This window comes from Festucalex cinctus, chromosome 9 (assembly GCF_051991245.1).
Source record: "Festucalex cinctus isolate MCC-2025b chromosome 9, RoL_Fcin_1.0, whole genome shotgun sequence".
Lineage (NCBI taxonomy): Eukaryota > Metazoa > Chordata > Actinopteri > Syngnathiformes > Syngnathidae > Festucalex > Festucalex cinctus.
Window position 1 is genome coordinate 7,930,818 of NC_135419.1, and position 24,459 is coordinate 7,955,276.

Here is a 24,459-nt window from a genome sequence, read left to right on the forward strand (position 1 = left end):
TTTCAGATGACACAGATCCTGCTAAGCATTTTTTTTCAAGCTCTCAGATAATTGTCAACCAACTATGCTTCATTCTTTTGAAAATGTTATCTCCATTTTTAATTAATCTGGCTATTAACAAGTATAGAGACAGGAGGAAAAGTCTTCACGGGTCTCTAGTAACAGAAGGTGCTGGATTAGATTTCACAGCTTGTGTGCGTATTTGTTTGATAAATTATTTCCCCAATAAGCGACGAGAGAATACGGAGGATCTAAGCCAGCGCCCCAGGTAGGGTTTATCACTGCCTCCAAATCGGGCTAATCCATAGATAATTCATAGAGCAGAACAAATCCTCCTAGACTCCACTCTTCACCGAGCCAGGTACTCCGTATTTATTTTCTCTTTTATATTTGTCAAGCATTGCTCTCCTTTTTTTCTGTTCTTGAACAACAGTTGAAACGGATGTAAATACAATTTAATTCATTCCGGGATTTTACACACACAAAGGTCTTGTTTGTTATATCTGGGTCCAAAATATTCTCAAAGTCGGAGTGCTCAAACACTACTTGGCTTTGTGATAGCCGGAGATTTTAGCACATATTAAAATGAATATATTGGAATCTTGAAGGTCAATATAATTCGTTCGAGGGTGCTGGTTTGATCGTATTTCATCATGTTCCCCCCCATTGGTAATAATGGTAACATAAATGTGTTCAGGGTCAACTTAATAAAAACTCAAGTCCATTCTACTGTATCATGATTTTTGAATGTGTTACATATATTTTTGATACTATGCTAAACCTGTAGATGTCACACTAGATTATAAAGTACGGCATATGGCAACTGGCAATCTACCGTGCTCAAGCATACCTCGAGTCTCGGTTATTTGATTTGCTCTCTGCACCTTGCTCAGTCATGATGACTTCTTTGATTCTGGCACAGTTGGAGGCGTTAAGCTTTCTGAGCACAACCATGCACACGAAGACGTGACATATAATCGATGCATGCCGCCGATTGTGTGCAGCCTGATTAAATGGCACCGAGTGACTCAAAATAAGACACAGAATCCGAAAAGTTGAATTAATGTTGCGTGTTAATTTACATGATGCTGAGTCGCATCCATTGAGGTGTGGTGGGAAAAGCAGAAGAGGTAGCCGTGTTTGGGGCTGGGCGGATAACTAAGCATGCTTCAGCACACTACACAGCACTTGGACCTTGAATGAGTGTGCCCTTAATTGCATTCCGAAACTGTTGTATCTATGGGGTGCTATTAGTTTAAACCATTGGGACCAACAGAGGAACAGGTCGTGTATAGGAGAGTAAATAAGCAACTGCAGAGGTAATTTATTTACGTGAGCTTTACAGCAAAGGAAGGAGGGATGAGAAAGAAAAAACTTGGGAGTTTCTGTGCCTTGAAAAATTATGTCTGAAAAAGACATAATAAGAAACTGTTTAAAGTAAAATAAAGCTTGATGACACCATCAGACTTGCAGGATCAAGTGGACAGCAAGAGGGAACAGAAAGTGGAAAGGAAAAGATTCAGCAAAGCAGCACATCAATAACTCTCGATGGGGCGAAAGCGAGGATGGGAAAATGTTAGGGAAACAAAAAACAAACCTGTTCCACCACCTGCAGAGAGTATTGATGCCAGTATCAGTAGTTTAAGAAATTATTTCTTCGGAATTTCGAAACGTTCAAACCCAATGGAGATTGGAGGACTTTCTATTTTGTAAATAGATTAGAGCTGTCAAACGATGTTTTAATCAGATTAATCACATTTTAGAATTTTTAGATTTTCTTCATTAAAAAGGATTTTTATCACCATTTTTGCAGGCCAAATTTGAAGCGCACCTGTTATGTTAATTCTTTTGACATTTAATCTTAAGAGGACGTCTTCAACATTTTTGATCCACTGCATATGCTCGTCCTCCTGTTTGTCTAATCAGTTCATTACTTGAATAATTTAAAATGAAAAAAGAAGACCCCAGTAGTTTGACATGAACATATATTCTGAATGTAATACACAAACATGTATTAAATGCTTTACTTTAATGCATATAATGTAGTTATGTTTATTGCTCAAACACAACCTGAGCTACCTTTAACGTAACCATCCGCTGTCAAGATAAAGGATAATCTGTGGTCAAAATTAATAGTGCGATTAATCTGCGTTAAAACATGATAAATGCAATATTTTTTTGTGATTAATCAATGAGTTAACACTTTATAACTTTGACAGCACTGAGATAAAAAAAAAAGAAGAAGATTTTTTCTATTGAATTGGAGTGTTGAAATTTCAATGTTAAATTTTTAGGAGTTGATTTTAGCTCCTAAAGTGCAATATTAACATGTCCATAGTTTAATGGTATTCAGAGTAAGTGTTATTTTACAGAGTTGATCACCTATTGTTATTTTAACTGCATGTAGGCTATGGTCCAATATAGACACTTTTGAAGTGTTAAATTAAACTCGGTAGGTGTTGAATTAACAATGGTGATTTTGTCGTGTGTAAGATGGGAAAAACAAGCTGGCTAACATGTCTATTTATTATATTAATACAACTCATATACATAAAGTATATGTTATGCAGAAATGTGCCAGAATATCAATCCAGCACGCTTCTGGGCAAGGAGCAGAGGCAATTGAATTTCCTGTGTGGTGCAGCTGTATGCTGCAGGGCTCAAGCGTGATTTGGCAACACAAAGCATCTCCTGAATCCTGAGTTGGATCCCCTCCCCACGCCCCCACCCCCCTCCCTCGCTGTTGCTGCAAAATGCAATTAAAGGGCAAAATATCCTCTCCTTCTGCTGCTATGGACCACCCAAATAAGTTTTTTTTCTTTTGTCTGAAATATTTTTTTTTTTATCTGTATTCAGTGTTCATATTTCATTTAAATGTTGAAATGTTTGGAGTTATGTATAATATAAAGTGAAATGTTATTTTGTATACTAAATAAACCATGTGTACCAGTTCATTTAAACCACCAGTGCTAGTTGAATGTTAAAAGCCCCTTCTCTGCAATATTAATTCATTTTTTATTAAGCATGCAAGGAATTTGTTTTGCAGATTGTCTGGTATGATACAGCGTTCATCATGAATTCTTCAGTGATTATTCTCGCCTGTGCCAAGTAATGGAAAGAAAATACATGCTGACTGAGAAAAGTCTTTTTAATTGGCTGTCAGTGGCTGTCAGCGTCTGATGCTTGAAGGAAAGAGTGATTTATCTCAGGAAGAAAAGAGCAGGTTTGGGGCATTAATCTGACTGTATTAACAGTCTATTCATAGTCCAAACTTTCTCTATCCACACTCAGGCACAGACCTCTTTTTGCCTCACATGTGTAAGTTAAAAGTAACACAACATAATGTGATTACATGCTAAACATAGCTGCAAATGCTAAGTTGAGCACAAAGTCTTGGTGGCAAAGTTCAGACATAGTGAAACATACGGGATCAGCCAGTTTTTAAAGTTGTTCCCTGAAAGCGTAATTGCCTTCCCCTGCCTCAATTATCCTTTGAGAAACCCTTGATAAGAGTAATCTATTTCTTCTCCTCAGAGGCAGCTGGCGGCCCAACTGGGGTGACAGTCACAGAGGTATTTTTTTGTTGTTGTGTTTCTTGCTAACCGTGGTCATTTTGTCCCACAAATTCTGAAGCTTTCCAGTTCTCTCCTGCCGTCCGATTGTTTCACACACAAATCCAAACAGTTCATTTGAATAAAATTATTTTACTGGCAGTGGTTGCCATTATTACAACTGAGACATTATGAAAAACATTCAATAACTAAATTATTGAATTAAGTGGAGCATTTTTGCCACATTTTTTTTTTTGCTTTAATTCAATGGAAGTTTTGCTGCTCCTTCTCATCTCTTGTCATAACTTGGCCACCATGGCTCCAGCTAAGCTCAGTAAGCTAAAGTAATACCAGTCACATTTGCAGAGGTCAAAACTGTAGGATTGTCTGTCTATGTGGTGCTCCACCTTTGTTTTCAACTTAAGTATCCATTTTTTCAAGGATTAGAATGCTGCTACACTGATGCTATTCATTAGCCCATCTATGGTATTTCCCATTATGTGTTAGCAATAAGCTAGTGGACACAAAGTTATGTGAAAGTATTTTTCCTTGTTTTATCTTTAGTCTAACAGTAAATTTCAACTTGGAGTGGCAAAAAAATAAACTTGCAACCTCTTTTTTTGAGGAATTGTTCCCTAACTGCTGCTTGTTGTGAAGTAAGTCAGGTTGAGTTCACAGCCATCGTACAGTGTTCATATATGAAAATCCTTGGCTGAACTATCGCTCGTTTCTTGAAAAACATGTAAGTTGAATCAAAGTGCTGCTGTACATTCATTTATGTGTCTTATGTTGATAGATTCCATCAAGTTATGACTGTGTAAGTGTCCCCAAAGACAAGCTCCTGAGAGAACACGTCCTCATTGGCGGCGTGAAGAAATTTTGTTGACCTTGGATGCTACATATTTATGGCTAGCCTGCAGGGAGGCCTCAGCGTTTTACCCTGCATTGCAGCACATTTGTATTGTGTCCTCTGCAAACAGGTAGCTGGTCTCAGAAGATCATCTCCCTGTGCCATTTAGAGTTTAGAACACTACACTGCTTTATTGCCTTCTCTTCTGGGATATTTCCACAAACACTCAAGGCTCTTTAGATGCTCAACAAAATGCCAACAGCAGAATATGTTATCAGAGTGCTGCTGGAATTTTTATGCTGCATTTCTGGTATCTCCTATACAGGATGCCCTTTTATATAATCTTGATGTTATATCTGAGCACAACTTTAATGGGTTCGTGGCCTGTTTGTACATTTTATTTTATGAGCCAAAAATATCTTGGATTTATCCCAGCCCATCCACTTTCGTCAGGTATATTCTACTGATCAAAAGGGAAAATATAAGCTTAAAGTTTTGTCAGGTGAGGTGACAAATTGTTATGTTTCAGCCCCACAGACTGCTCCCAGTCTGTGCCATTTGCTTGCATCATTACACCTCAATGCTGGATGAATTTCAAAACTGTCACGGCACCGTCATATTCGAAAGACTGCGGCACATCACATAAGGTTTACAAATAGCAAGCTGTTTACTTTCAATGTAAAATTTTTACAAGTTGTAGTTTTAAATGTGTTATCAGGCTGAACATTATACCTTGAGATTATTTTTAATAAGCTTCTGTTATTGAAGTCATTGATGAGGAGCTGATTAGAGTCAATATCCTCTATAGAAACATTGATCTTTATCTGATCTGCTAGTGGGTTTCATCTATGCTTTATTTGTGGATGGTAACAATTAATTTGCACTCTGGCAGGCAGATAACATCTACAAGGCTAATGTGATTAAGGCAGTTTCTCAGGAGATCTGACAAGCTGAGATCATGTACTGTACACAGTACCCCTATAGCTTTGAATTATAATTTTCCCCTTCACTTCCGTTACTTCTTTACATTTAAAATTGCTTACGCATAATTGTGCTAGAGGTGCGTTGGAAATGACTGGAATCAATCTACAATCTACATCATCAGATAGAATCCAAGATACTTCATGTGGCCGTGGGTTTAAATTCTCATTGCAGTTTTCCTCATTGCTAATTAGTATTTGGTACACCAGGATCATTGGTCTGTTTTAAGAATGGACTCCTACTTTAATGAAATAATCCCATGTAATGAGTTGCTATCGCCTTCGCCCCAATTAACAAGAGTGTGATACAGTATGTGATCATGTGTGTCATGACTGTGTTTTGTCTGTGTTTTGTTTGGGGCAAGGGTTATGTTCGGGTCACGACTGTGTGGTCAAGTGTCTGTTTTGAACTGATGCAATCAGCATGTACCGACATCTAGTTTCAACTGGTAAGAAGCTATGTGAAGTCAGAAGCTATGTGATGTCAGGAATCTTTAATCTCTTTATCTGGTCAGAAGCCAATCAGAGAAATCCATGTCAGTCCTGTTACCCACATGTCTAGCCACAGCCAATCTGATCGATTCGCTGTCTATATAAGCCTGACAGAGAAGTGTGTGTTTTCGTCGGATTATTCTTCTGTTCCTCTGTGCACTTCACAGCCCAAGTTAGCTTAGCGTCTCTTGATTCTGATCTTGATTTCTGGTCTAGTCAAGTTAGTTCCACGCCTCACGATGTTATGCGAAGAGTTAACATCTTATTTGTGTCTGCATTTTTGGGATCCAACCCCAGAACAACAATGTGAAACTATGCAACATTTTCTGTCTGTTCAACTGTGTCACCCATTTAATTTTTTATGAACTTTTACCTTGCACTCATGGAAGGCAATAATGGGAAATAATGCAATAAGCTTGTAGTGAAAAGGTTTTAGTTCTCCATGGATGAAAAGGTCAAAACACATTGCGGGTGACACGTCAGTTTTACCACTTTTCGAAAAGCAACCTTTGTCTTTGCAACAAGTTTCACAGAGCAGCAGATTTCTAGAGGAGGAAATCAAAAAATGGAGACATGAAATCCATCACAAACCATTTTTAGTATTTGAGACATTTTTCCTGCCAAATGTTTTCCAAAAGTGCGAGCAATGCAAAAGAGAAGTGTGATGTCAGCTTTCAGTGTAGAAAACATTTGATGTGAAGCTTAATGAGATAAGCCATTGTAACAACTGCTGTCTCCCCATGCACCAAAAATGGTCAATTTAACACACTCCATCTTGAGCACATAGAAGTTCGTTGCCACCCTGTCTCGTGTCTCGTCCCACATCATGCCTATGTCAGCAGACGCAGCTCAGAGCAAATCCAAGCGCGCCAAAGAGAGCGGATGAAGTGTTGCCAGTTCCCCACAGAGAGTAAAATCAGAGAGCCACAGATTAAATATTTAAACACATACCCCAATAATGAGTGCCCTAGTTCTATGCCTCAGCTTGCATTTGTCTTTTGTTATACTCGCCTGTATCGCTGTCCTTGGTGCTGAAAGTCTAGGCAGAGGTTTCACATGATTAGCTGATGGACAAAACGTAGGATGTGCATGACTAATGTGAAATTTGTGTTTGGACATCCAGAACAGCACAGCTACCAAATCCTGTCAGTGCTTTGGGGGGGCATGTAAAAAAGCTTAAAAAAAATAAAATAAATCCTCCTGCTGGAAAATCAATGACATGCATAGTGTAGGGGAGAAAAAAAGGCCTGTAACAAGTATTCTTGTGTCTAAAAATACATTTTTGCAAAGAAAATTTTGAAGGAGTTGAACAATAAAAGAGATGTATTTATACATACACAAAGTATTTTTCAATTTGGTGTCTCATAATGGTATAACTGAATTGAAAGCATTCATGAAGCAGAGGTATTTACAAAAATGCGGGGAGCACACTCTTGCCGTTGACGGAAGGTTGTCGAAGGTGAATTTGTTCCCACTTCCAGATGATTACCAGGCTGTCTGACATCGCTTTGTGATCTCTGAAGCGAGTCCTCCCTCTGTCTTCCGCCAAACAGGAAACCTGTAAAAACACGTAACATGTGATCACTGTACATGTCTGACACACTGGCATATTAAAATCTCCCAATTATTCATTGTGAATAAAAATGCTTTTAAACCGTTTTTTGTTTCCTTTGTAATATTAAAAAGAATTAATTGTTTCTGTAGTACAGTACATAGTTAATATATACGCTTGCACTCACTGGCGCCTTTTTTGGTTTGTTTTGTTCCTCGCAATGCATTTTGGTGTATGTTAACCAGTTGAGTGACCATAGATGTTCACTACTTTTCCAAGTGCACTGTGGATAATTTTGAGTACACTACATTTTTTTTTTTCTTCTTTTGGACATTCAGACACCCGTACAAAATGGCGTGACCCCCTTAGCAGTGCACTATAGTGGGGAGTAGTGTGTACATTCGAATGCAGCCAAAGTCCTTTGTTAACACCACAACAGAGCATGTCCTGTGTTGTTGTCCCCTTGCCACCCAAAATAGAGAATATGTCGATGCTGATGATGATGTTCTTCGTAGTACAGTGTTCCCTCATTTTCCGCTGGGGTTAGGTTCCAAAAAATACCCGCAATAAATGAAATCCGCGAAGTAGTTAGCTTTATGTTTTACAACTCTTATAAATGTTTTAAGGCTCTAAAATCCCCGATCGCACAATTTATACACTTTTCTCATTGAGGCATTTACATGTTCTCACATTTCTCTCTTGTTCAAACATTGACAATGTTCAAACCTTCATAAATTTTATAAAATGGGTATATTACTGTAAAAAAAATATGCAAAATTGCACTTAAAAAAAAATCCGCGATACAGCGAGACCGCGAAAAGTGAACCGCGTTATAGCGAGGGAAGACTGTACTACATTTAAAACTTTGTAGCAGTTTTAAAACCGGAACTACCCATTTAATAGTCAAAGTCTTTAATGAATTTCATTGACAGAATAAATTGTTTTACAATTTATAATTTAACCTTTCAGATAACTGGTTGTAAGAGATTACAAACGAATGAAAAAGTGCCCTGAAGTACATACATTAAAGCACAGTATTTTAGAGGAGGAATGTATTTTGTTACGTGTAGATAAGGTGGGCTGGATTCTACTTGGTCCCCCAAAATGTGTTTGTACGCCACTGCTTGACTGGAAGAGGGCAGATAGGCAGAGGGAGAAAGAGTGGGCGAGAGAGGTAGATGGAGAACGATGGAGCAGGCAGAGAGAGAGAGAGAGAGAGAGAGAGAGAGAGAGAGAGAGAGAGAGAGAGAGAGAGAGAGGGAGGGGGCGGTGTCTAGTGACAAGAGGCGAAACCTCCAGCAAGTCCGCTCGGGCTCGCCTTGTAGCCGCCTGCAGTGTGTCAGTCAGACACAGAAGAGATCGGTTTACAGCGAAGTGGTCGGAACTTGGAATTATTTCGACCAGGATTCGGATTGTGGCGACACCGAACGAACGCAGGTAAGTGACGCGTTGTTTTGTTAACAAGCGTACAAAGAGTCCCACATTGTTCGACTTTGGTTGAGTGAAGCCGATAACAAAAAAGCACTTCATCATTAGTAAATATTGTGATTTAAAAAAAAAAAAATCGAAATATTCCAAACTAGACGAACGAGGTGAGCTAATCGCTTCAAGACAACTCTCCGTTGTTTGTAATCCGATTTGAAGAGGACACAAATATGACGACACGAACCATCCTCCAAAAATAAGCTAATTCTCTCTCTTTATTTCCACTGTCATTTGGAGCGAAACATGCCACCATGTGTGTGTAAAGTGTTGCATCCCACTAGAATGCTTGAGCTCAACTCCCTCGTTGTCTCCACTCAACAGCTCAGTCCCTCATGTCCTTTTTCTTCTATGCTCTGGTTTCCAGAAGATGTTCTTCTCTCTGCTCCCTGTTGTGGCTCTAATGCTGAGCACACAGTCTGCAGTGTCTGGCAGCACCAACGACAAGCGGCTGACTACTGTGGGCCAACACTCCAAGGACAGATCCTGGAACAGATACAGAGATGTGAGTTTCTTGGGAGCCACTAAATCTCACCAAAAGGGACAAGTAATTAGATTGTGTGTGTGTGTGTGCGTGTGTCTCTATGTCCTTCATACCCTGTATGTGTGCCAGCAGGCACCATCCACCTTGTAGAGACGCAGCAGGGTAGTCTCAGATAACTTGTTTGTGTGACTTTGGTGAACACTTTTAAACATCAAAGAACTCGACTTCAATGTAGTTTCACGCTTGAACTTTTTTATTATTAGAGTGCTGAGTAGACAGCCAAATAACAGTGCCAGACAGGGAGAGATCCCTTTTTCCTTCACAGTGGTACCTTGACTTATGAGTTTAATTTGTTCCCTGATCAAGCCCTTAACTCAATTTACATAAATATAAAATATTTGATATTCCACATTTGCAATCAATTGACATTCAATATAGTCAAACCACCAAAAGACAAATTTAACTGAACTCGGCATAAAATTCACTCAAATATAACATCTAAAAATTTTAAGTTAAAAAAAAAAGTTTCTAAGTATTGCTACATGGCTGAAAGGTATCAAATTTGTGCTGTTTCTGTTTTGCACAAGATGTACACACATGCAGCAAATATGTAGATTTGTCGAAAAGAGCAGCTAAAATGCAGAAATATAGCAGAGTAGGAAGTATATATATGCCGGTGAAATTATCATCTTTCTCTATTTGTGCTTATTTAAAGGTTTATACCAGAACATCAATGCTAATTTTATTAGCTTTTTAATCACATTTTGCATTGCAGCTTTAAACTAGCGGCTTTTGTAAGAAGGCGTTATGTGTTTTGTTTGTTTCCAGTTACTCTCTACCTGGGCTGTCAATAAACAATTTTAATCATTAATATAAAAATTTGAACTACACACAGATTGATAACGTGTATCTCAATTCTCTGTTGTTTCGTGAAACTTAGTCTGGCAGATGTTTGAGTTCTTCTGGCAACAAATATCCACACAAAAACATAGGTGAAAACATCCTGGCTTTAAAGGGATACTTTACTTATTTAGCCATTTTTCGCAGTCAAACATTTATATTTTGTCTTTAATAAATTTGATATTTTCATTATTTTTCATGTACAATTAGTACCTTGAAAAACACTTGCTGTCGACTGAAAATGACATCACAAGGGCTCGGGTAACCAATCACAGGTTCTAGGTTTGGTCATGTGACATTCACAAGCTGAGCTGTGATTGGTTACCCGAGCCCTTATGATGTCATTTTCAGTCGACAGCAAGTTACAAAATGTATTTTTAAAGGTACGAATTGTACGTGAAGAATAATGAAAGTATCAAATTAATTATAGACAAAATATTAACTTTTTATTGCTATAACGGGCTAAATAAGTGACGTATATCTTTCAGCAGTCACATTCTGTAATTTGTAGACTTGAACCAGTTGATGAATGGCACATATTTTTTCATTTTAAGTTTCCCAGCCTGCAATAATAAACAAGACCCTCTCCAGTCTTAGCAGCTGTGCAATCATTGGTGTCAGCACAGTAATGACTGGCCTTATTATGCACGATGCTTCAATAGTAACAGCATGCGGCCTGCTACCATATTCTCAGGAGATTTCAGCAAAGCGGCAGCTACCTTTGGCCTTATTAGAGCTCTCTGTCCTCATCCAGTGGAGCTGTGATGTGATGACGAGAATATGTCTTGCATTCAGCTATGTGCTTCTCACCAGAGTGTATGTCCGTGTATTTAAATGTTCTTCCTACCTTTTAAAATCGCTGCATTGGCTCCCCGTGCGTTTCAGGATTGATTTGAAGGTGCTTTTATTAGTTTTTAAATGTCTTAACGGTCTCGGCCCATCTTATTAATCTGATTTGCTTTTACCCTATTACCCCTTGCGGCTTCTGAGGTCTTCTGGCAGTGGCCTTTTAACTATTCCAAAGGTGAGGACCAAGACACATGGTGAAGCTGCCTTTAGCCACTATGGTCCTCACCTATGGAATGGCCTGCCGGAGAGCATCAGGTCTGCAGAGAATATTGATGTTTTTAAGAGGAGGCTTAAGACTTATTTTTTTAGTTTGGCATTTGATTGATCTTTTTTAATTTTATTTTATGTATTTATGTTTATTATTATTATTATTATTATTATTATTTATTTTTATTTTTTTATTACTTATATTTTTTTTTAGCCCCTTTTATTTATTTAACTATTTTAATCTATATTGTCTTGTAGCTTTGTTTTTTATTTATTTATTTTTTCTATCGTGTTTAACTGTTTTCTTTTAGTGTTTAAATCTTTTTATTTGGTAGTTATTAAATTTTTAGCTCCAGTGTTTTCTCATGGGGGAGCCTCCACAGTGAGAGGGATGCTTGGTCTTCATCCATCTCACTGTGGATGAACTCCTCCTGGGTGCCTTTCCTTACAGGGTACTTCTGTGCCCCGCCATGTTGTGGTTTTCATGTGTTTGTTGGGTTTTGGGTGTGTCTGTGGGTACGATCATGGGGATGGGGGGGCTTTTTCTTTCTTTTATTTTATTGTATTATGGATGTCCAGCACTTTGAGTTGCATTTTAAATGTATGAAGGTGCTATATAAATAAAGTTGATTGATTGATTGATTGATGTGACTGAGAGTCATTACCTGCAAACTGTCTGTGGAGGTTGGAGGGTAGGATTGGATAGAAGGTACAAAGGATGAGAGAGGCTGTGACCTTTTTTTCTTTTATGGTTCAACACAGCACATTCAGGAGATGTTGACGTGCTTACGTGTATATCATTCTGTGTTGCCTTCTCCGCTGCATAGAGCGAAACAGCTAAGCGGGGCCTCTTGTTTGGTTGACAAAAAGACAGCCACATGAAAAGAAATCATTTGTCTTGACAGGGAACAGTTCTGGCTTTTCAAAAAGTACACAATTCATGAATTAGTGACAAGAAGGGGTGCAGTTTAAGTGCTAAATGTGGTTCAGTATGGATGGACTGTGATTTGTGAATCTGCGAATAGGACTACCTGGCAAAAACCTTGGCAGGCAGGGGATACAAACTCCATACAAAGATAACAACTCCTCAAGGAAGCCTCACGGATTGTTGATGCTTCAGAGGGCCATGTTTAGTGCCTATATATTCTATTTTTTAACAACTTAAAACTTTTAAATAGGGGTGTCAGGTGATTAAAATTTTTCATCGTCACTCATCGCATGACTTCAATAGATAACTCACGATTAATCGCAAGTTTTATATCTGTTCTAAATGTACAATACATTTTTTCCCCCACATTTTCATACGCTTGCTAACATAATAGTGGAAAAAATGTTAAACTAATAAAAATATGGATGCATCAATGAGTCATTGATACAGTAATTTCATAATAATTCATAAAATTGAGTTAAAATTAATAAAGCTGTACTCTACTGTAAAAAAACAGTTTGATATTGATTTGTGTATAGGTCATTTTTTCCGCCGCTAGATGGCATAATTGCATTTGTAAGACATTGGTGGCAGCTCAGTGCATTTTTCTTTTCATATTAAGAGCTATTTAATCTTTAACATGAAGTAACTTGTGAAATTCTGCACATTTTTAAAATTATAAAATACAACTTGACCACAGTTTCCCCAATACATGCATTATTATTAAATTTATTACTGCTAAATTTTGACGTGGATGTGTCTGTTGCGTTGCAACTGGATTTCCTCCAGTGCAGGCTTTCCAAGTATGGGGTGGTCATTAATTATGCTTTAAAATATTAGTGGCGTTAAAGGAACTGTAAATTAACTAAAAAAATAACGCACTAATTTTGACACAGTATTTGTAATGAATATTATTTCCATCATTTTATTGATATACACAAAAGGTACAGTACATTTACTTATCTTTTATTAAATATATAAAGGTTTGTCATTTCAACATGTGGAGGAAAAATGTCATTTCATTTTTGATGTCCGTCAATCAGCCTTTTTTGTCCTCTGCTCAAATTCTCTCGGAGTCGTGAACTCCACATTATTGCCTCTGTGTTCCTTTCATTTTCACATTTTCCTCCCTGTCTTCAGAGCAAAAAAATGACCCCTTGCTTCCTCAACCATGACACTGTCTCGTTCCTATCTGCCCTCCCCTGTTTCGTCCCCTCTTTTCTGCTCTAGCCTGCCTGCCATGTTCCACTCTACATCCCTGCTGATGAGCCACTTGGTCCCTTTCTGCATATGCATGAGTGTCCATTTATTGGCAGGGGAGCCACAGAAATAGTCTAATAGGCAGAGTTTAGATGGTGTATCCTGAAAACACAATTTAAATTGGTTCTGATTTATTCGTCCGGTTATTTATATTCTACGTAGTCCAGCTGCAATGTAGTGGAAAATAAGCTAAATATAGAGACTTTATTTGCATTTAAGGTTCCAAAATATTTTTATTTATTTTTTTTAGCTTTTCATCTGCTGCACAAATACTAATTTCACCTTCCTTCCCCAGTTTCATTTTGAGCCTTCACTTGGAGTCTCCCTGTATTCCAGTCAATGAATACAGATGAGTGATGCATTAGAGAACCAGTATAACTACATGAAGAATAACATAATGAAGGGCAGGTGCTTCTTGATTGAACAGAGAGGTCAGTGACTGGCTTTATTATGAGGTAACAACGTCTCAAATGAACTGAATAATGATATTATGGACCATCATATTTCCACACTGCTCCCCCCCATCATCATTAAAACGGAATTGAAAATGAGTTGAGGGTTGCAGTTAGCGAATATATAAAACAAAAGACATATATAGTGGATATAAAAAGTCTACACACCCCTGTTTGAATGCTAGCTTTTTGTGATATAACAAATGATAGCATACAAATAATTTCATTTTATTATTTGCAATAAAGTATCCCAAACATATTTCGGAAAATGTGTCATGGTCTGATGAAATCATAAAACCTAATTTGAACTTTTTTTTGGGACAAAATTCCAAAAGGTATTAGAGGAAAGACAACAATGTTCATCACCAGAAGAATATCATGCCTACAGTGACGTAAGCAACATCCCGCTTGGGTGATTTTTTTTAGCTGGAACAGGTGACTTAGACAAGGTGGAAATGATATGAACAGCAATCAGTCTTGAAAAAAAATAAAAATAAATAAATAAATCTGTAAAAGCCTTCTAGAACAACTGAAATTGATTTGGGATTATTAGTATTATTATTATTATTATTATTATTATTATTATTTTTATTATCATAATTAATTTTGAACAAAGCCAGTTATTATGAGCATATGCAACCACATTTTTTCAGTCCCCTGTTGAAAAGATAAAAAAAAAAAAAAAGTTTGGACATGTTTAGTGTGGTCTCATTTATTACTTTAGAAAAAAACTGACATTTGTACAAGTTTGTGTAGACTTTTTAGATCCACCAATGGACATACAGTACATATGTCGTGCAACCTTTGACCCCTGCTACATCCCTTATCTTGCATCATATACAGTATCAGTCAAAATGACGTCGATCTACTGACATATACACAAATGACCATTAAAATATAAACATATATCAATTTAATTGAATACATAGCGAGATTACAAAAACATTTTAAGATTTGTTTTTAGAAATTATGAATAACATACTGTTCTTGATTTTTCATGTAGAATAGTGAAAAGGTTGAAGAGGTTTGTGTCTATTGGCAATTAATATGAAGCACTTGGAAAATACATTCACAATGTTTAGTACAAGTGGTGTGGAGCTGCATTCATTTCATACATTCATATGACTGCTACACAGCATTGGGAAAATCCTGTACCATATATTAGAAACACGGGAGCATTATAATTTATTTGTCGACTGTCGTGTAGAGTGCAGTCGCTGTAAACGTTCATTTGCATTGCTTCCAATGCACAGTTGACTTGCTTCCGTGCTCTTTGTTGCGTTATGTTTGACAGTCCAGCTTCCAAGTTGTTCGTGACACCAAAATTGTTGTGTATTTTCTTTGAGAAGCGCGAGTCTGTCTCAGAAATGGGCTGCTAACCAATCTGTTCGGATGATTGGCTGTGGGAATTCGCTGACACACCTTATTAGATGACGTGTGGAAGGCTGAGCCAGTCTAATTGTTCTCTCTCACTCATCCACGCACGCACGCACGCACATATGCACGCCTCAGCTTTGTGTTGGTCTAATTCCTTTAGGATTGTTAGTGTTTTATTTTATGTTGATGAAAAACGACACAGCCAAGTTTCTTAAACCTGTGTTTGCGTTCTACTTTTTGGGCTAATTGGCCAAATTACTTCTACTTTGTTGCTACTGCCAACATAATTTCCGCTCATTCACAATCACCACTTTATTTTTTTATGAGTATCGCTGCAGGGAACGCAGTCAACTTAGTATGCAGCATTTACTTGGACTGATTTTTGTTTCAACTTTGGTGTTAAGCCTGTCTCACCTCCATCAGCTCGTCTTGAAAGAGAGTCTGGCCCAAACGTGGGTATGCACAGATGTGTTGTCTGTATTTATCATGCTGATGATGAATTCAATTGTTTCTTAGTTCATATTACTAATTGAAGCGCCTGACTTCAATCATCTGTACTAATATGGATCACACAATTAATTGCTGTTCATTGAGATGCATTCTAAACTGCTCCAGTAAAAAAAAAAAATCTTGCTGCAAAGCTATTATTGGATGCTAAAATGTAGAAAGAGCAAGGTTGATCGAATAGTAAAAGCTTTTGAATAATCTTGAAAGCCATTACTTTTTGGTCTCCTTTTTTTTTTTTTTTTCATAATCTCTGTCTGATAATTGTAAAGTGGCAAAAATCACCATGTAATTGGGCAGCACTATTTTCTTTAAGTGAAGTGAAGTCATTATTTTACTATTTTGCAGCCTTTTGTCTCATTTTTCGGTCCCCAAAAACAGCCTGCTTTTTGCTACAAAGCCGACTATACTTAACTTGTAAAAGGAATATGGAAATGTTTTGATGAAAGAAAATGTGGCGCTTGCACTCTTCTAAGACGTTCTACATGATTTTTGAGAGTGTCTGATGGGATTTCTCTGTTTATCGGAAAGAACAATTGAGAGGTTAGCGGACTTTTAACAAAAAACTCATTCATACTTAACTTTATGCACTTTGCTTTGTATGTTGTTAGTGTATGTTGCAACTCAAGACAGCAACAGAGCTTTCAATATACTCTTTAGTGTGGAACTTTTAAGTGTTTATCCATCTGTCCACCCATTTTCTTTTGCATTTATCCTTAACAGGGTCATCATGGGTGAGCTGGAGCCTATCCTGACTTTGGCATGAGGTGTAGTACATCCTGTACTGGTTGCCAGCCAATCACAGAGCACATATACATCCACATAATTCATCCATTTTCTGTGAAAATAAGTTGATGTCTTTGATTCACTGCCAGCCATTTTCTGCCAGTTCCTCATATAGCCAGCCATGATGGAGCATTTTGACTAATCTTTCCACACCCACAAAAAATAGACTCTTCTCTTTTTCACCAGAAAGAAGATTGTTGTTAGCTTTTTCTCTTAGAAACGGACAAAAAGTAATGTTATTTGATGGAGATGTTGAAAAATATTTGCTGGTATAACTGATTTAAGTGGGTAATAATCACCGCAGTGGCCAAAACATTCCTAATTAAAAATAAACTGCCCTAATAAACTAAGCACCCGAACTGCACAAATGGAATACAACCTCACCTTTTTAACAGATTTGCTGCTTTTAATGTTGTGACATGACGACAACGGCGATATCGTGGCCATTTATTCATATCGTGATATTTCGATATTGACGTTATCGTTATATCCCTACTGGGTGAGACCCTCTTTCATGCCTTTGTGTTGTAAAACATGCTGTAATTGATGAATGGTTGTGTCCGGGTGGATGAATATAAACATCCACAGCAGTGAATGAGTAAAATGGGTCACAAACCTTTCTAGTTTATTTTTTATTTTTGTCCAACTTTTAGACTATTTTTGTTAAAAATTGAGAGTAGTGTGGGTCCAATATACTTCGTACTCCATTTTTTTTTTTTTTTTTTAATTTGTCGGCTTTGTATATTATAAAACATAGCTAGCCTATCTGTTCTGGAGGTTCTCGGCCTGCAGGCTAAGTTTTTCCGTGGTTCCATTATAGACTTTTTTTTTAATTATGTCAATGTTAGATGGTACAATATGTTCAGGCTCATAGAAAATTCAAGGTTGTCATCATTCATATGTGTTGTTCTGTTTTATTATTCATACTAGAAAACAGTCTCATTGGCTGCCAGTCACTGTGACTGTCATGATTGTGTTTGCATGTGTGTTTTGTGTACATGCAAGGCGAGCTGGTAGACTCTGAAGTGCCACTTTTATTTTTATTTCAACCTTGGCGGATATGCTAGTGTGCCACTTTTTTTGCACCATTCATTGAAGGAGGAGATGGGCTTTGCTGAGCATTCAAAATATTGCACTGGGAAAACATTTACTGCTTCTGCTTTTAAATGTCATTTTCTGTCCCATCCGTATGTGCATCCTCGTGTGTTTGTTCCAGTATTACAGTAAGGGTGCCGGGTGCGGTTGAGAGAAGCTGAATCGACGAACCTGTGAGTCACCTTCACAAGCATATCCCCTCTGAGGAAGCACTTCTCAGGCAGCACATAGTATTTCCTTCAATTAAACGAAGACTTGGCTGAACACCTGTCACTCTTTCTTATCGCTAACCCGCACTGTCCGCCGTTTCTTTTTCTCCTGTTAAGCTGCCTCCATAGTTTTTTTCTACATGGTTTGTCATCTCCACTCTCACGCAGCTCTTCCTTCCTCTCTCGTTTTATACTCCACTAATTCCTAATGAAAGACCGCCCTTCAAAATAAACCTCCTCTCCCTCTCTAGTCGCCTTCAACCCCTTATGTGTGGCCACCCTCAATGCTTGCGTCCCTCGTCGAGCTATTGATCGCAAACGAGAAATTGCACATCCAATCTTCGGCGGAGAACTGGATAAATATTGCGCAGTGTCCCTGTTGATCCCATTTTACAGGGACTGGCTGGGCATGTGCATGTGTCTCTCCAGCTGCTGTCTCTGCATGTGTTCCACCACACCCACCCACACTCTCTCTCACACACACACACAAACACGCGCACACGCCCTTCGGCTCCCTTAGGCTGATCAGATAAATTATCGGACTCGGTAATCCTGACGTGAGCCAAAATGTAATCAATATGATTACAACACAGAAAAAGAATCGGGGGCAGTTCGGTCATAGGCCGGGCAAAGGTCACCATCCCGTATGGTGAGGATAAAATGTGTGCATGTGTGCAGGGAAGCCACAGAACAGGTGCATGCAAGGTTTGCCAGCACATTTGGGTGACGAGAAAGTGAATGGAAAGCAGAAGCGAGCATGAGAAGCTTTCATGTCACGCCCGTCGATATTGTGTGGACCGAGCAGATGAACAGAGAGAGGATGGCAGCAGAATACAATCCACCATAAATTCTGTGTTGTTTCATTCTGCTTTGTCATGGCTTCTCCTCTAAAATCTTCACTGCCTCTGTGGGGGTTTGGCATCAAGTTGAGCTCGGCTCCTGCTCGGTGGCTGATTGTTTTGAAGGCGTGATTTCTGATTTGCTTTTGTTTCAGAATTTACCAAGACGGAGAAAGCACACTTGAGCTCTTTGAAAATACCCCACAAACCTCACAAGTATTTTTGCATAGCATGTCTAAATAGAATTTGTGGCTGTTGTGATTTCTTTATTGTTGTGATCCCTTCATGCTAAGTACGCTGAGCAAAAAAAAATAAAAATAATAATTGGTCGGATGAATATGTGCATTATGAATTCACATAACGGAACGTATGGTGTTCCACAGGGTTCAATTCTGAGGCCTCTGCTGCCTTCATTGTATCTCCTAAACGTGTAGACAAGTTTTTTTTAAGTACTTTGTCCTTCCCTCCCAAAAACGTATTTACACTTTTTTTTTTATGCAAGAGCATACAGAAGGCTTTGATGCAGCTTCTGACATAAAAAGGTGGCTTAAAGCAATAGTAGTTATTTTAAAAAAAACAACAACAAAAAAACGGCCATCTGGTGGCAGTAGAGTATAAGAGATCAGCCAGGGCCAGGTTGCAACAAGCTCTTCTTCTCAGTGTTTTCAGCAGGAATATGAATATTGATGAAACTTAGCTATATTCTAATGCAAATTTCTGCAAAACGGAAACAGATACAAATATACTTTTTCTTCCCTGATGAAAGAGAGAGGTAGTGTCCATGTTTTTATAACAACAGAACACAACATTTGGTGGGTCTTCCAAAATCAGTCAAAATAAAGTAAAAAAAAATAAAAAAAATTAAAAGAGCACTTCCTGTGTGTGGCCATGCCGGCGGACTATCTGAAGGGATTATGCATTTTTGGGGCGTAGGCGTAGCTTAGCTAGCTAGCTAACCATGTTGCAGTTGTGCAGAATAACTGCTGATGTGAACAAAGGCACTCAAGTTCCTATATAGTGGGGGAGGGGCAACTCATGCCAGACTCATGCAGTATTTTAGAAAAAATAGGACAAAAAGAGGAAAACTGAAATCATGAAAAACAGACATGATTTTTCCATAGGTTACACACTGTCGATCTGTCTTTTTACAGGGGAATTGCTGAGTTTGAAAAGAAAAAAAATGTTTAAAAGAAAAAAAAAAAAGAATCATTAACATTTAGATTGTGTAAGTTGTTTGTTATGTTTTTTTTTTCCAAAACAAATATTTTATACCATTAAATTTTCATTTGCATGCACAGAAGAGTTGTTGCATGTGGCATCAGCTGCATGGATATGACAGTTCTATCATGTTCACAAGCATGGATGTCTTGTTTCATTGTTGGTAAATATACGCTAGCTTTATGTCAACATGTGCAAATCTTATTTAGATCATCTTGCTTTCTTGTCAGTGTACACGTATAAATGCCAAGATAGCTTTGTATCTCTTAGTGGTTCTGTTGCCACTAATGAAGCTGTCACCCCACAATGTGTTGGTTCTAATATGCAATCAGACGGTTCTTCCACAGGGTCTGCCGCCTCACCATCTTTCTGTTTTTAGCAGTAGAGGTTTTAAGTGGAGATGCGCCCCAGTAACCTTATTTGCTACAACATCAAAAACAAAATCTCATTTGGGAGTGTTAGAATTCGGTGTCATTGGGGAGAACGAGGCTTTTGTGTTTGAGGTCTTCTCATTGATTGATTGATTTTTTTATTATTCTTAAAAGCTGACGCCGCAATAAGTCCCAAAAGATGACCTTGCATTAAAGCGAATAATTTATTGGACATTTCTGACTGACACTGTAATGAGGTTACCCCCATAGGCTTTGTTTCTATGAGGCATTGAGTTTCAGTCGGTATTTCAGGGTGATTTTGAACTGCAAAGTACGAGTAGAGTTAGTTGGGATATGATGAGGATAATGACGATGAGTCTTGTTGTTTTAATTGTATCTTGTGTGCATCTCTTTTTTTTTTTTGCCACCTTTGTTAAACTTGGTCTCCCTGGTTCTCCCAAAACCTTTAAAAATACTTTGAGTATAAGGATAATTAGGGCTTGGTATTTGATAAAATTTGCTTGGCTGACAATGTAGAAAATTGACAATTTAATGAGATTTAATGAGATTGGAGAATCTCTGAATGTTCTGAATCTGAACTCCATTTTCACATTGAGCATAATAATGCGACCTGGATGAGTGGCCGTTGAAGAGTTCTGCGTAAATTTAGTTCAATTAGGGATAGACCGATTATTGTCCGAGAAATTTGATAGCCGATAAGAGAACAGTTTAGAACTGCATTAACGTCAGGGAACTATTATTTACATTTTCAGTTAACTTTAAAAGAGTTGCCGCAAACTATAGGGAGCTTTTTTAACAAACAAACAAACAAACAAACAAACAAACAAACCAACAAAACCTTGACTACTCATAATCGGCACCGGTATAAAAAAAATAAATAAATATCGGTCTATCACTATCTCTTTTTATAGTTGATTTCAAGTTCTTCTTAACCCTTAAATGAGATGAGGCTGAATCAACAGCACCTCTATCCATGAATCGACTTGGTGGTTGCAGTCAAGTAGTGAACTCAATTTTGTCCCAGTGGCTTGAAGACACAATCAATCAACAATCAATTCCACAAAATTGACAATTCTTAATTAGAAAGGGGCCAACTCTTATTATTTTCCTCTCCTGAACCACTACTTATCTCCCATTACATGTTGTAATTGATGCTGTCGTGTGATATACAGCGTTTGCTCGGAAGCACTGCCTAAAATAGCACATATGCAACACTAATGTGTGCTGTGCAACATTAAATTAAGGTGGATTACGGCGTGATTGATCAGTGCTGTTCATTTAGTTCTGCACAATAATCATTCTATTCCCACTTGGCTTCTCGCAATCAGTCTCAGCCACGCTCTGGGCTAGCATTGTCCTCCTCTTCCTTTCATGTAATGAGGTTTTATCTTGTGCTTTATTGTGCTGTATATTACGTTTGTATAAGGTCAACTTCTGCTTGCCGTCGCACCATCTGTACTGCTTTGCCCATAAGAATCCCTACAACAGCATCCAAACAGTCGTCAACATACAGTAAATGGCTGATGGGACTAAATGGTGCATTGTCAATCACTCATTCAGCGAATTTATTTTTGCAAGGGCGTTGTTCAGCTTGGCTCACTTTTGAAAGTGGCTCTGCCAAAGCTGAGTGTGAAATGACTCATGGGTCATTTATTTCTCTTTTTCACACTTGTCCAGGTCTCCTTTCGATCACTGACAAGAATTCTCCTCTCTCCCTCTGTCACCCTTTCCGTTTGATGTTTATGGTCTCGAAAACCATGTCAGATTGAATTGGTCATTATCTAACCGACCCCCCCGAGAACACGGATACACTTACTGTTTGTGTGTGCAAGGCTGTGCGGGTGTGAGCGATGTCTTGTCTGCTTCAATAATTCAGGAGTTTTCTGCTACTGCAGCTCGCAGGATGCTTCTCAGAGTGAGAAAGGAGGGCGGGAGATTGACACAAAGATCTCTTTCCTCGTAGCTTGTCTTCCCCATCATGTCATTTTGCAAACGTCTGCAGCAAGACGTGTCCCTGATGTACACTTGTGTTTTAATAGACAAACTGTTGGGGATGTTTGTGAATTGTAAATAATTGTTGAGCCCTGCAGGCTTGTTATGAATACTGCATGAAAAGTCATAGACCTTCTGTGAAAGTGTTGGCAGGTAAACCAATTGCCCTCTGGGTGCTGTAGTCAGAGTGGATTAGCTTGAGGAGAAAGTCAAGCTTCCAGCATATTGTTTCTTCCCTAAAGTTCCTACTGGATAGACCTTTTTTTTTTTTTTTTTTTTTTTTTTTAAATAAATTACTGCGGTGCAGATGTCTGCAAACTGATACCATGGCCTACATTTCTCATTTTTGTCTTGCGTAATGTTACTATTCAACCAAAAATAATCTATACGTGTATTTACCAATACACAGTGTGACTTACTTAAACAATGTGAGCTAGTATACTGGTTAGTATATGTAGTCATATTTTAGCAATCCAAACTCCATGTAACGCTGCAGTCCAATTGGATGCTATGGATGTCATACAATTGTTTTTTGTCCAATTGTATTTTGCCTCCTAAAAAGAAAATGGACTTTGTTGCAGTATGAATAAGTGTCCCAACTCCAAGCAAGTCACACATTTTGGCTAAGAGAGTTTGTTGAGCAATTGTGCTTCTAGATAAATAAAACAAGGAACACGGACTACACAGTTAGTGTGAATGTGTTTTCTTTTTCTCCTCAGCAGTGCCACAATTAAAAAAAAAAAAAAAAAAAAAAAAATCATCACAGATTTCTCTCATGCAGTTGCTGGATTACTGCCATCCTTGAGTTTGTCTTATTTGCGATGTGCAATGTAAGCAGGTGCAGAAAGCCTCACAAGGCTACAGAAAACTGTTTCGTCAATGTGCAGCAAAAATAAAAAAGGCGAAGACAGAGGTCACAAGGAATTCACAAAGCTCACAGCTGAGGCCTGGCTTAGCAATAAACAGGATGGAAAGAATGGCTTGAAGGGCTTGAAAAGAATGAATGGTACAAATAAGGCAAACTATGCAGACAGGCGGGATAGCACAATGGTAGGTAAAGGCCAAGCAAGAAACATGTAACACAAATAAAGAAAAACACGATGCAATCTTTGTTGTAATAATAGAAGTAAAATATACAAAAAGATCAGAGCTTGACAAAAACAATAATGGCCATGGAGAAAAGAAAAGTGTCATGTTGAAAGTGTGCTTGCTTTTCAATCCACGGAATTCTCAAGCAGAAAGATGCCCTTATTCACATGCCAAAGTAACTGCTGGCTGGCAGTTTAATGTTGACTTTCAAACCTTAAAAGACAACATAATATAACAACGTTATAGGCAATAAAAGACAAAATAACATAACAGTGATATGGTCAATTCAAAAGTAATTAAACTTTGATGCATCTTTAATGTCCGATGGACACAGTAATGTGAATCATAAGTTTAACTGTATGACAGCTCTTATTGATTTATTTATTTGCATGCACTTAAATAGCCATGCACCATCACACAAGCATGGTGAAAGCTCAACAAACAGGTTTAAATAATACCTACCGCTACCGATGAACAATCTGATCCAAAACACAATTAAATCAAGAGTCACGATAACACAATTTTCTCTTGTAAAGGGCCGTGATTTGCAGTTTTGTATGAAAACTTAGGGGGAAAATGTATGTAGAATAATCTTGCATGCCAACTGGTAGAGCTTAAATTTACATTTTAAATCCCGTGAGCCCACAGTACACCCACACTCGGAGTAGACCCTCAATTGATTTATATAACATTACCAATATGTTTCTTCTACTGTTTCAATACTGAATTATTTACCACTGAATGGCAGACGTCACGGTGTCGCGCTCAACAGTTCAAACACATTCTACGAACTACGGGTAACAAAAACACACATAAACAATCATTTATTTTGTCTACAGCTTTTAAAAGGTAGAAACTGGCTAGCTAGCTAAGGAGATATCTCTCTGGGGGTAACTCACTTCGTTTGTTGCCGTGAGAGGCCGGCAGTGAAGTAACAGCAGAGGCGTTGATACACTGTCGAGTTAGGCTTT

The 24,459-nt window shown here is 38.1% G+C and overlaps 1 protein-coding gene and 1 long non-coding RNA gene across 3 annotated transcripts in view; both read left to right on the forward strand.

The window, feature by feature from the left end:
* The first annotated feature begins 332 nt into the window (after positions 1-332).
* LOC144025737 (uncharacterized) lies at positions 333-7,785 on the forward strand. The gene is made up of 3 exons (XR_013284943.1): positions 333-361; positions 3,535-3,572; positions 4,348-7,785. It is a non-coding gene; the product is annotated as an uncharacterized LOC144025737 (long non-coding RNA).
* Positions 7,786-8,723: 938 nt separating this feature from the next.
* Positions 8,724-24,459, forward strand: part of spock1 (SPARC (osteonectin), cwcv and kazal like domains proteoglycan 1) — a 70,606-nt gene continuing 54,870 nt past the window's right edge. Inside the window, exons 1-2 of one of the 2 annotated variants that reach the window (XM_077532051.1) lie at positions 8,724-8,862; positions 9,275-9,412. In XM_077532051.1, coding sequence (XP_077388177.1) covers positions 9,278-9,412 — 135 coding nt within the window. In that variant the 5' untranslated portion in view covers positions 8,724-8,862; positions 9,275-9,277. The remainder of the gene's footprint in view (positions 8,863-9,274; positions 9,413-24,459) is intronic. The other variant, XM_077532052.1, reaches the window with a different exon arrangement.